The following is a 13,998-nucleotide window of genomic DNA, read 5'->3' on the forward strand; positions in this document are numbered from 1 at the left end:
AGCCACATAGCAATATAGCTCAAAACATTTTAAAAACCACAAAACAATGCCCAGACAACCTCCTTTAGCATTGTGATGGAGTTTTCCAAAGGCAAACACCACTCACATTTTCGCACAGAAAATTGTATCTTAATCATTGCCAACTAAAATGCAAAGACACTCAAAATACAATTTTGATAAGATTATTCACTCTCATCATTTTGCTCTTGTGTTTATCTAGCTGTTATGGAAGGAGGCACAGACATACCCTCTCTTTTCATTGCTGGGGGAGATGGAGGGTCACATGTTCGAGTGTGTGAACCAGGCAGCAGTGCATGAAGAGCTGGAGGATGAAACCAGGCGGCTATGCGATGTACGACCATTCCTGCCTGTCCTCAAACTGATCACACGCAACTGTGGACGTGCAGAGCGCATACTAGACTCTAAGATCGGAGTGCTCATTGGGAAAGGTGACATATATGTACATAATCACATGCATAATGAGAGCTATGCTGTTAGTCTCATCCTGTCTATTGGATATCAGCTATCTGGGATTTTTCAGTGACCCATTCTGCAGGTTAAATTTGTTACTCTAGTGGGTGACGACAAGTGACTGCTTTTTTTTGTGTGCTATGAGATTATCATTGAATTATTCTTAGTTTGCGGAGCAAAAATAGACAACACAGATAGAAATATATTGTATCTAATGTGTATCTTGACATGCCATTTTGCAGTGAACAGTAAGTGTGTGTGTGAGACTCAGCAGAGGCTGATTTGAGAGTGATGTTGATTGTTTGTTTGCATGTATGTAAGGATGGATCATAATGGGGCTATAATATCAAGCTCAGCCCTCAAGGCTTATGCACTCACACACTCCACTGGCCCTGCTCATTCACTGACTCTAACACGCGCGCACACACACACACACACACACACACACAATATGGACAGTCTCTCTTAGTGGAGAGGATCAAATGAATTTTTAATGCTATTTAAATGTCATCATGTTTGTTATCAGGAAGCCATTTGGAACCTTTCCCCCAGAGCTCTGTCTCATAAACAAAACACACTGATGTCATTCACCATAAACAGATGTTCACAATAAGAATAGTTTTAGAAATTAAAATTGGCATCAATTACTCACTCTTATTTTTGCAGATCCATTGCATTTTCTTTTTTTTCTGTGAAAAAATTTTAAAAAATGAAAGGAATTACAAGTCCACACGTGTTGTGTGCTATATTGCTTAATTCATGCAACTTGTTTGTGCGAGGAACAAATTGAATGTTAAGTCAGCTTAAATTTTCTCCTTCTTCCTCATATACACTTTAGTATAGTATAGTGTAATTCTGTGAGGTATTCACCTAATTTATCACACATTGTTTTTACTCTTAAAAAACTTCAAAGTTAAAGTGTATTGGGGTGCCAAGCTTGTCTTTGAAGTGGGAATTCACAACATTACAAATGCATAAGGGTTGAAACCATTTTATCTGTGACAGCGGTTCACACTCTGCTGAGTTCACATAATTTTTATTTCAGATACTATGTAATTCACTTCATAAACACATTCTCAGCAGTGGGTGTTGTTGATATTGTGAGAGTAAAGTCACAGAACTTTATGCCTCATGGCACAGGTCTTCATGAGTTGGATGCCCTGCAAGACCAGGAAGTAAAGGACTTTCGTTCCAAAATGAAGCGAATCAGCGAGGAGAAAATGCAGTGTATGCAGCTGATGTCATGGGGGGAGTGGCTTCGGAGCTGTTACTCCATGACACTGGAGGCAGGGTCACTGGAGAATTTGATTGACAAGCATGAGGGCGTAATCAAAATTACCATGCACTATGACCAGTCACAGGTGAGTAGTGTTAATTTAGTATGTCGTGTATTGCAGATATCCCTAAAATGTAATTAATTATCAGTATTATGATTCTCTTATTTTTCTGTCTTTAGGACACATCCAGCCTGAAAGTGTCATTGCATTGTACAGTAACTGAGCTAATGGACCTGGCTCTCAAGAAATGGCAGACCACTCACGTCCCAGAGGAAGACATTGGTTTCCGAAGTGATTATGTGCTGCGTGTCAGTAGAAAACTTGAGTTCCTATTTGAAGATCACCATCTTAATCAGTGCAAAGTAAGATACATTGCCAGAAATGGCTTTGAAAGCTCAAAATATATTTTCCAAGGTTTTGTTAATATGGCAAAAATACAGCACTCCACTACATACTGTTTTAGAGCAATGTGTAGTTTAAAGTGTCAAACTTTTGCTGCACCTATAAAAGCATTTCTCCATTCATATAATAAGGTTGTCATCATTTACTCATCATCATGCCATTTCAAACCTCTGACTCTACATGACTTTACATTTGTATGACTATTTTTGCATACATAAGACCAGTAACATGGCTTAAGAAAATTAATTTGTGTGCTAAGATTTGTGTGCTATATTACAAGTCTTCTGAAGCTATATATAAAAAGAATTAAAGGGGTCATATTATGTTTCTAAAAAGAACATTATTTTGTGTATTTGGTGTAATGAAATGTGTTAAGGTTTAAAAAAAACACATTATTTTCCACATACTGTACATTATTTTTTTCTCCTCTGTGCCCTGCCTTTCTGAAACGCGCCATTTTTTTTTACAAAGCTCATCATTCTGAAAAGCGAGGTGTGCTCTGATTGGCCAGCTATCCAGTGCGTTATGATTGGCAGAATGACTCAAGCGTGTGACAGAAATGTTACGCCCCTTGCCATACTGTGATGCGTATGTAAACATAAAACCATGTCTACAGAGAAACATCCGAGAAACAACAAACAACAAACAACAAGCGCTACTCTACACCAGCGGTTCTCAATTCCAGTCCTCGCGCCCCCCAGCTCTGCATATTTTATGTCTCTCTTTGTTAACACACCTGATTCAGATAATCGCTCATTAAAAGTGAGCTCTGTTCATGAACTGTGTTTCCATTGACATGGTCCCTACACAGTGTTCATTTCTCCCTACTCCCTGAGCAGGGGAAATTTGAACGGTGGTCTGGAGTACGGTTCATGTGAACTCTGGTACGGTTCACTGCTGATGTGAACGCAATCGTACCAAATCGCGGAAGTGAACCTCTATTAATGACGTATTATTTGATGAAAATGTGTGTTTGTGTTTGTGTTTCACTCACTTTCCTGACGAGCGTGACTGGCGCGCTGCAAGCAGGGAGCTGTATATCTCTATTTCTGTTCGCCTTCAGCGTTCTTTAGAGCATTTGCAGTACATTCGTACGACAGACGCAAGTGCCGTTATGTACCGAAGCTTTGTAAACAATACGAATGGTTCAAAAATGTAAATACATAAAAGTGCAGAGAGTAATGTTATGCATTTGCCGCCTTCTCCTGCACCGTCGTTACTAAGCAACGGGGTAAAGAGCTGCTGGCTTGATGACGCAAGCGAACCGCGGTTCAGACTCAAATATTATAATATGAACACAGTCCAGCGGGGGCAGGGGGAGGGGGGAGCAATCGAACTCGGGTTTGGACCAGGCAAGTGAACCAAGTGTGAAAGCACCCTAAAATACCATATGACCTGCTCTTTAATCACTAAAAATCTTGTAACCAAAATTCTGAGAACTGTATTCCTTTACACAAAGTGGAGCTTTTAAATCCTTGAAAGTGACAAGTGAACATTACATGTAATGATTATTAAAATATTTCTTAGGTTTTTGAGTTGGGTTCTCCATTTGGGGCTGAATTATTCTATCTGTCGTTTTGCATGTTCACATGTAATATTCATCATTAAATTACCACAGTGAGCTTTAGCGTAGTTCATTAACATTTCTATCATGCAAAAACCTCTTGAGGATGAGATGTACATTAACGCCAGAATGTTTTTTTATTTTTATTTTTTTGGAAAATAAAAAGAATTCCGCTAGTGAAATGTGATGAGCTAGTACGTCATGTTCAGACATCAAACAAAATATAGTGTGCTTTACTAAATATTGTGTACACAATAGTTCAGTTTCATCAGGAGACTAAAACCTGTCAGGCAAGTGATTGGTGGCAGCAGTTCATTTAAGGACAGATGTGTGGTGTGTTTGGATCATAAAGGCCCCCAAATACTTCAAACGAAATCAAAGAACAAACTGATGTGACATAATTTCAAGTTCGATTTGGCTCCTAAACACCTTTTAGTTTCCATTGGACTATGGCGGTTGACGCAATCGATGAGTGTGTTCCGAAACTCCACCTTCTTTTCTTTTCTACTTTCATTTACCCGGCTTGTTTCTCATTCCATGGAGGTCCGACAGGAGAACAACATCTCCTAGTCACTAGCAACATGAACACACTGGAGTGTCGAATGGCTAAGCTGACACACATATATCCGCACCTGTATGATAGCTCACGGAAAGAGACTCACGAAGATTCATAGAAAGTATTTAATTCCTAGAAAGAAATTGCAGCAAAGCTTGGTGTCGACGATCCGGCGTTATGCAAAAAACGACGTAGAGAAACATCCGAGACAAGTTTTCCAAAGCCATGAAAAGAATGAAAGGAAAGAGTAAAGAGTAGCAAGTACCAAATACATGTGTTTCATATAAATGTTCCACCATACTGCTGCTGTTGTTGTTCTTTCAATAAGAGACTTATAGGGTAGACTTAAGGGTATACAATATGATCAAATATGATACAAATGTCAAATGAATATACAATCATAAACCTTTGTTTTTATCAAAAGTAAATCATGACACCACATAAAATATAAAAAGGTGTAACAATTTATCCAGTATAATAAAATAAATGAACACTAATAAAATAAAGTAAACTGACTCCAATATTTTTTTTCACATCATGCTAAAGTTTTCAGACTATGAGCCATTCACACTTTCCATGAAGGACTGATTATGGAAATGTGATGGTTCTTTTGTATTGCAAACATGATACTTGACTCTGAACGGCTGCTAATCATTATTCTTTTGTCTATAATATTCTGACCATTGTGGCCTGTCTCACACCTAGATTGCCTACACTTCTTCATTTCATCGTTGTTGTTTTTTTAGGGGATACCACAAGCGTCGCGACACATGTTAACATTAAACTAAAGACCATGGTAGTATCATGGTACTTTGAGGTATTTAGGTGCCATTTGTAGGGGGCAGAAGTATGATTGATTTTCTGTTGAAAAACTAATGTAAATATCTCTGTGTGTGTGTATGTGTGTAGTACATTAGGGATTGTTTGCTGACCAATGAGAGCCCTCATCTTACACTGGTTCACTGTGATGTTGTGAAGGCAATGTTTGAGAAGGAAATCAGTACAATTGGATCAGTTCTTGCGTGGAAAACTTCAAACCCTCCACTACCGCTGCCCCCAAAGAAGAGACTGCCAACGGCAAGTACACTGTTTCCTGCACTTCAACTAATCAAAGGTGTTCTTAGTTTTGTGTACCTAGCAGCACCACACGGCAATGCAAAAATAATGATTTTTCTAAACCGGTTTCCCAAACACTCCTTTCACCTTGCATCTTGTCAGCCATTGTTCAAATAAATAGGCAGTCCCACCTCAATATCACACCATTGGATGAGGTAGAAGTTGACAAATTGGACTGCTCAAATAAACAGAGCATTGTTTTTAAAGCGCCATGGGGTTGCAGTGTTTACACTCTGCAGTAAGTCTAACTACAGATGAGATATTTGTAATTATTTTTGCAAATTAAACTGAATTAGGAGAGGTTGTTGTGTAGCTCTTTTACAGTATTGTAGTACTTGTTTTTTTGGCTGGTATGTTTTAGCTGATGTTTGCCATCATGTGGATGAGTAGTGTAGTAATTATGTGTGTCTGACAGATACAGTATATCATGTAAGTCGTGGTCATGTGTATCATCCATTGCACAGTAAAGTTTGTTTCCTCACGCTGTTTTGGTCCAAAGAGTTTCAAAAATGTGTTCCAGGAAGTGAGTCAGGCAAGCATGTGTTAGCACTAATCATGTGAGTTATTTTGCCGATGTCAGATTGCTGACCTCTGCAAAAGTTCTGGTGCTAAACCAAACCCCTAAGGGAATGTATACAGTATGTGCATTTGTGCGAGTATCTGTATATTTCAATTTGTGTGTATGAGGTCACAGTTTCAGAGTTATAGCAACTTGTGTAGTGATTTAGACGCTTAAGCCACAATTTTAATATCTGAATGTCATTGCATTAGATAAATCAGATTCTGATTTTGACAAAATATCAAAACAAGAACCATATGCAAAGAAATGGTGCTACAACTTTTCATAGAATTTATGTTTAAAATGTAACTTTTCTGAGCCATTTTTCTAATGACTTTGCAAGGTGTCAGTGTGAATTTAGAGCAGGGGTGTCCGAACTCAGTCCAGATTTAGCTCCAACTTGTCTCAACACACCTGCCTGGAAGCTGATTAGCTGGTTCATGTGTGTTTAATTGGGGTTGGAGCTAAACTCAGAAGGATATTGGCCTTCCAGGACCAGGTTTGGACAACAACGTTTTAAAGGATGCCAGGACCTCACATTCATCAAGTGTCCCAAAAATCTTTTATTTTAAATAAATGCTATTTAGATGACAATATAGTATGTGTATGTAACACTAATATAATAATTTTATTGACAGTTTACACTGCATTTATCTTTCTCCTCAGCAGTTACATACGTGTGTTTGGAAGGTTCATTCTCTGTTTAGAATTCATCTTGTGAAAGGTAATAAGGTGAACGCTGAAGATGCTGCTAAGGTAAACATCACAAACACCTCTGAATTCTGAATAATCACTAAACTTATTCTTACTTTTACGTGCCTCCTGGTGGCCCAGAAGCAGTATTACATTAAAATGAAAACATTTATTTAAAGGTGCAGTGTGTCATTTATGTTCCATTCCAAAGTAATGAAGACACACTCTCATGGTAATTTGTGATTGTTTTTACGTTTTGGCAGATTGTTGGCTAATTTGTATGAAATTGTATGATCTAATTCATGTGTTTGCAAAAATCATATGAAATCACCACCTCATAAAATAGTTACATTTTCTCATGAGTTTGGGTTGGTAATGTCTATTTATAAAAGTCTATAGAGGACACAAAATAAGTGAAACAAAAACAGAAATATATTAATAATAATATGCATGGGTTTCATTGACTTTTGTGTGTGTGGAAACATTATATTTGCAGTTATTTAGCCTTTAGTTTTATTTAGCCTGATGCATTTGTGGCATGTTGATTACTACAGACAGTATTTTCAAAGTATCACTCAATCCTGTGTACAGTATATTGCACCTGGGCACATGTTCATAGTAAAAAGATTTCCAAGCAACTTTTACACTAGAGTATAACAATATTTAACACTTCACATGTTGTGCATGTTGTGATAGAATCAACCATGTTTGAGCAAAGTTACATCCTGTCATGCACATTATGCTACATTCTTCACTTCATATGTTGATCTTTTTTTTACCAAATCGAAATACCTTGTCAGTCAGACAAAGCAAACAAAATTCGAACAATATTGTCAATCAAATGTCTCTTTTTGTTAGATACCTGGATAAGAAACAACATTTGCACATAAGTTTGAATAATCTAATCCATAAAGGATTGTATGTCATGCTAATTTATTTTTGTAACTTGGATTTGTGTAGATCCAGGTTCGAGCAGGGCTCTTTCATGGTACAGAGCTGCTGTGTAAGACAGCAGTCAGCAGTGAGAGCAGCAGTCGATCTGAGCATGTGTGGAACAAAACACTGGAATTTGACATCGCTGTCTGTGACCTGCCACGAATGGCCCGCCTCTGTTTTGCCATTTACGCTGTTATGGACAAAGTGAAGAAACAGAGGTCAACCAAAAACACACACCTGAACAAATACCAGACTATCCGCAAGGCAGGGAAAGTGGTGAGATCAGCACACAACTTTATTCATAGCACATATTCTTAAGCACTCGTATACCAGTGCTCAAATTTACTGTCTTATGTGTTATGGGCTATTATCAGAATATTTGGTCATGCCCCCCAAGTCTTATTTTTATAATTTCTAATAGGGGGTTTAACAACCCCCATCCACCCTCACCAATTCAGGCACTGATGCATACATACAAACTGATCATATGTTTTCCATGTTATATTTTTTCTCTAGCACTACCCAATAGCATGGGTTAACACAATGGTGTTTGACTACAGAGGGCAGCTGAAGACTGGTGACATTATCCTCCACTGCTGGTCCTCTTTCCCTGGTGAGAACACACACACACACACACACACACACACACATTCTTAGCTTACTAGGGTTTGATTATGACCACATCATGGTTGTGTAAACTGCTGGACAGTTGTGTCATAGGGTGTGTGTCTGTGATGTTATCAGTTCATCTGTGAGTAATACATTTTGTGTAAGGTTGTGCACTGATGTCTTGTAAAGGAAGGAAATGTGTTCAGGAAATGCCTTTTTTGTGTGTGTGTTGCAGATGAGCTGGAAGAGATGTTGAACCCTATTGGGACAATTCAGACCAATCCATACACAGAAAATGCCACAGAACTACATATAAGCTTTCCAGAATACTCAACACAACCTGTTGTATTTCCTGCTTTTGACAAGGTATGCATATACTTACACATATGAGCATAACTCACAAATGTACACGTCTACTTGGACACTTTGTTGAGTTTAATCAAATTGTTTAATTTATAGAAAGAATTTCAAAAACAGTTTTTAGTGTGGATATCTAGTAAAAAGTTTATTTACTAGTATATATAAATTTACTAGTATATAGGCTCTTAGACTAGCCGCATTCAATTTACTGACTGTTTAATGGAATTGTAAGGGAAAAAAAAAAGTTAGAGCTATCAGAAAATTGGCAACTGCAAACTAATTGGCTTCAACACAATTTCCAGGACTTAAAGGGATAGTTCACCCAAAAATGAAATTTGATGTTCATCTGCTTACCCCCAGGGCATCCAAGATGTAGGTGACTTTGTTTCTTCAGTAGAACACATACCAAGATTTTTAGCTCAAATCTTTGCAGTCTATCAGTCTTATAATGTAAGTGGATGGGAAAAACATAAAAAAAACAAAATAAAAAAAAATAATAAAAAAAAATGCACAAACAAAACCAAATTAAACCCTGCGGCTCGTGACGATACATTGATGTGTAAAGACACAAAACAATCAGTCTGTGCAAGAAAATAAACATTATTTGCATTGTTTTTTACCTCTGATTTAAGAAATGTTCGAACAGTTAGAACTCTCCTGAGCGCGTCCTCCTGTGCGTGTTCTCAGGCAGCAGGCGGCCAGGCGAGTGAGGCGTCGTCTTATAAGTGCATTACTGCCACCTATCTCTCAAGTGGAACATTGAGAGATAGGTGGTGGTAATGCACTTATTAAGTCTGCAATCCGCCATAAAGCAAGAAGAAGACACCTCATCCGCTTGGCCACCTGCTGCTGAGAACGCGCACAGGAGGGTAAAAAATTATATAAATACTGTTCAGTTTCTTGCACAGACCAAACGTTTTGTGTCTTTACACATCAGTGTATCATCACGAGTGGCAGGGTTTAATTTGGTTTTGTTTGTGTATGTTTTTTTTAGTAGATTTCCATCCACTTACATTATAAGACTGAAAGACTGCAACGGTTTGAGCTAAAAATCTTAGTTTCTGTTCTACTGAAGAAACAAAGTCACCTACATCTTGGATGCCCTGGGTGTAAGCAGATAAACATCAAATTTTCATTTTTGGGTGAACTATCCCTTTAAGATGCATTTAGTCTTGCAAAGTCAGGAAAGGACTGGCAGAAATTGGAAGACAAATCCATTCAATAGAGGCATACATATCAGTATTGGTATCAGTGATACTTTTCCTTCATTCATAGCACTCAGTGATTAATGCCATTAAACAAATATTTAATATATACTGTCTTTGTTGTTTCTACAGTAATGTGGAGATTTAGTGTGATAATATATTTATGATTACAAATGTTATTGTTAGGTGTGGTTAATCTTTATTAATTATATAATTACAGTGTGTATATATACACTAGTGTGGACAAAATCACAAAATAATAACATGGCAGACTCAAAAAAAAAAGTTTATTTATTTATTTATTTTTTGTGTTGGAAGTTTATTCTGTTTTATTTTATTGGCAGACACAATTTTGGTGTATTTCTATAAAAGTCCTGTTATGTGAGGCAGACTTTCTACTGTGTGTTTTAAACAAAACTGTGCTTGAACAAAATAAAAATGTGCACTTTCACACCCAGAAGTTACTTGGCAATGATTTTAGCAAATGCTTACCTTTTTTGTGTGCGTTAGACATGGGTATGCCATCTGGGTCTGACTGCACACATTCATAATCAAACATGAAGCAACACTTTGTCATGTTACCATTTTTATTTATTTATTTATTTATATATATATATATATATATAAAAACAAAAATAAAGGGATAAAAAAATACAAACATATATATAATTTTTATTTATTTATTTATTTATTTATTTATTTATTTTCTCCATAGATCTTGGAAAAAGCTGCAGAAATAGCTGGAGCCAGTGATTCCATGACAATGGTAAAATGTAACATCCATTCAACATTTAAGGTTAAATAATAAAGTTAAGATAATGCACAGCTTCTTGTTTTTTTATTGTTGTGGATTCTAGTTTTAACAAATCTATAGATATCATGGATTAAAGGGGTTCTATTATCCCCCTTTATGTAATATAGGTCTATTACAGCAACAAAACGCATCTCTGTTTTTGATTATCATGTATATCGCACTGACGTGACATTGCAGTTTTTTTTTTTTTTTTTTCATGCATTTAAAGCTTTGTCTATTTAAACTTCTAATATATGGTTTCTTAGTGCATGCACAGAAAGCAGGCTCCTTCATGTCAGTTGTCAAATACAAACAAATGCATGGGAAAAATACACAAAGTTCACACAAACACAGTTGGTTATGTCTGTGAAGGTAAACAACTGCACATGTATCAGTATATTAAGCATTGTTCAGACTGTCAGTCCAAATCTATTTTTTGTCCATTATCATTGACTGTCCACACCAATGTTACCTCTAAGCTGTGCGTGTGCACTTCTTACGTCGCGACTGCGCAGAAGAAATAATATGCCGTGCACAGGACAAACACAGAAAAAAGCAGTTAAATCCATTCAAATAAAGAGAATGATGTACACCAAATCATTTCCTGTAGAAATGTAATGGTTGATATATATATATTTGTTATATATATATATATTTGTATATATTTGTTGAAAATATTTGTTATTATGATATATTATATTATATATTAGAAGCCTAATAAGTAATTATATTGCAGGGATAACTGCAATAACTGCTTTATTTTTGCATATTATATTATATTATATTATATTATATTATATTATATTATATTATAATATTATATTATATTATATTATATTATATTATATTATATTATATTATATTATTATAAAGAATTTAACTGTTCTGTATGAGATTTTTAAAAATGATTTTTAATAGAATTTCTTCATAAGCACAGCACTGTAAAAATGTTTTCTCGGGTAGCCTAAAATGTGCATCATTTAGTTATATCAAGGGTCAAATGACATATAAATAGCACATTAAAGTAAATAATTACACACTTTTTTGTGTGTGCACTGTACAGCTCTGGTTTTAAAGAATGTTTTTGCTCAAATGTCCACCCAATAGAGAATAGTTTTGCTCAGCAAGAAAAAAAAAATTAGAGGGAACATTGGTCCACACTGTAGGCACGTTTCCATTACGCTTCAAATTGTGCAAATTGAAATTGCGAATTGAAGACATGCCTTGTGGAAATAAGTCAATTTAGCAAAAAATGCCCATATATCACAAAGAAGTTTTTGCGTTCGCATGAGGTGGTTTTTCAGGCAATGCGAAAAAGGAATAATACGCAAAACTGCAATGGAAAAGTTTTTTTTTTTTTTTTTTTTTCGGATTAACAGGTCACATGGCGTACGTTAAAAGTCATATGATCATTCCTTAATGTATAATAACCTACAAGAAACACTTCATATGTAGCTGCTCTCAAGTATAAGGGGGTGTCCCTGCCATTAATGCTTAGACAATTTACACTGCACACATCTGCAGCGCATTACGGCTCCGAAACGCCCACTGGAGCTAATCGTGGCCACTCTAGTCAACGCTTGTGTTACCAGTCGCGCCACGGCACATCCCAGAAGCTGCTCTCCGTGCTGCTTCTGTCAAGATACACGCATATGCCGCCTCCGATTAAATATAATGGCTAGTGTAGCCAAAATCCATCAAAATCTGTTGCCATGACTTGTCGCGAGAGGGAAAAATTTAAGGGGTCATTTGATGCTATTTTAAAGCTCATTATTTTGTGTATTTGGTGTCACAGAATATCATGACATGCTTTAATGTTAAAAAAAAAACATTATTTTTCAAATACTGTACATTATTGTAGGTCCCCTATGCCTCATCTCAAATGCGTCGTTTTCTACAAAGCCCCTCATCCGACATACGCAGTCTGCTCTGATTGGCCAGCTGACCCAGTGCATTGTGATTGGCCGAAAACCACAAGCACGTGTCGGAAATGTAACGTCAAATGTAGACCCTTTTTTTTTTTTTCTTAGAAATAACCTTTGAATTCGAACATTTGGGTTGAGCTGTTCTGTTGTAAACAGATCTTAACAATGATTCTAATTGCATCTACTTCCGGAAAGCCAAATAATGTGCTTTTGCTTACCCACAGAAACAGACAGTGTCTTTCTGACATGGCTGCATCAACACTACTGCGGTTACTGAAACCACGCCTTCTTTCTTTGCATGAACATTTGGGCAGCATTACACAAATATTCCACATCCTGACGTAGACATGTGGGGGCATGTTTGAATGAGGCGTTTTAGCCCGGTTTGGATTAGCCTTCTATTTAGATTGAATAAATCCTTTTGTGGGAGACTTTGTAACTCTGCAGATCGTATACATGCACAAACAGCTACATAAAAGAAAAGGAATAATAGAAATCGCATCATATGGCCCCTTTAAGTTTTAGTAGCATAACATTGGTTAATGGAAACACCGTCATTTCGCAATTCTTTTTTATCGACATTTATAAAATATTGCGAAAGTTTTGTGCAAATTTGTCATGGAAATGCACCTTGTGAATCACACGGGTTCAATTCAGATTTGTGTGTCCTGTTGCGCTCTTCCATTTTACTCAATATCTACAATGGACATGTTGTCGTTGTGCTGGATTATTATGTCTAAATGAGGCAGCAGCAGAAACGCAGGAAGCTTTATTCGGTGCTGCCGTCTTCGCCGGTCTGAAATCTCAAAGAGGTGTGTAGACTAGCAGTACTGTATATTGTCTTTCCCTGCTTGACCTGCACTTCGCAACAACACAACCTTTTTTCTGTAAAGATATTAAGCATGTTTTCTACAAACAACATCTGACGTGTTTACGTTTTACATGGCGTGAAAACGTGAAAAGGCTATGCAAAATCCGACCAGACTGAAACTGATTTCCAGAAATGCGATTCGAATAGGATTTCAAACCACATATGAATGTAGCTTTAGATCTGTGAAAAAGCGTCTCTTGAAGAAGACGACAACACACTACTAATCACAGTATGTGAGTGGAGTGGAGTGGCAACAATTTCCCCTCCGTGCTCTGAGCATTTAATAATCACTCTGCTCCAGCTTGGCTTAGGGTTCAAAATTTCCTGCTCTACTCCGTGCTCACTGGTTCCAGAAACACCAATCAGCCTTTGCTCCGTGGCTAAAGTTTTTCAGTATGTTTGAAATGTTATGTTCATAACGTAGCCTATTTTAAAATAATAAAAAAAAATAACAGGAGAGTTTCAAAGTGGCTTAGGCTGTGCAAACTTTTTTTTTCCTACCACATGCCAAACTAATAACATGGTTGTCAGCATTAAAAGGTATAATTGCTGCTTTCTGCTGTGCAAATTTTGTTTGTGATGAAAATAACAGTACATTTTCGTCAGTTATTTTTTTACAGATCGATGCATTTCTTACAGATTTCTGCTCATTAAAAATCAT

At 36.8% G+C, this 13,998-nt stretch overlaps 1 protein-coding gene across 4 annotated transcripts in view; it reads left to right on the forward strand.

The window, feature by feature from the left end:
- Window positions 1-13,998, forward strand: part of LOC109103345 (phosphatidylinositol 4,5-bisphosphate 3-kinase catalytic subunit beta isoform-like) — a 91,488-nt gene that overhangs the window by 60,543 nt on the left and 16,947 nt on the right. For 2 of the 4 annotated variants that reach the window (XM_042722498.1, XM_042722496.1), the window contains exons 4-12: window positions 221-449; window positions 1,612-1,832; window positions 1,928-2,110; window positions 5,180-5,347; window positions 6,612-6,701; window positions 7,599-7,850; window positions 8,091-8,187; window positions 8,419-8,549; window positions 10,464-10,514. In XM_042722498.1, coding sequence (XP_042578432.1) covers window positions 221-449; window positions 1,612-1,832; window positions 1,928-2,110; window positions 5,180-5,347; window positions 6,612-6,701; window positions 7,599-7,850; window positions 8,091-8,187; window positions 8,419-8,549; window positions 10,464-10,514 — 1,422 coding nt within the window. Of the gene's footprint in view, window positions 1-220; window positions 450-1,611; window positions 1,833-1,927; window positions 2,111-5,179; window positions 5,348-6,611; window positions 6,702-6,750; window positions 6,871-7,598; window positions 7,851-8,090; window positions 8,188-8,418; window positions 8,550-10,463; window positions 10,515-13,998 lie in introns of those variants that run through there. The other 2 variants (XM_042722497.1, XM_042722499.1) reach the window with 2 other exon arrangements.

Source organism: Cyprinus carpio, chromosome B4, assembly GCF_018340385.1.
Source record: "Cyprinus carpio isolate SPL01 chromosome B4, ASM1834038v1, whole genome shotgun sequence".
NCBI lineage: Eukaryota > Metazoa > Chordata > Actinopteri > Cypriniformes > Cyprinidae > Cyprinus > Cyprinus carpio.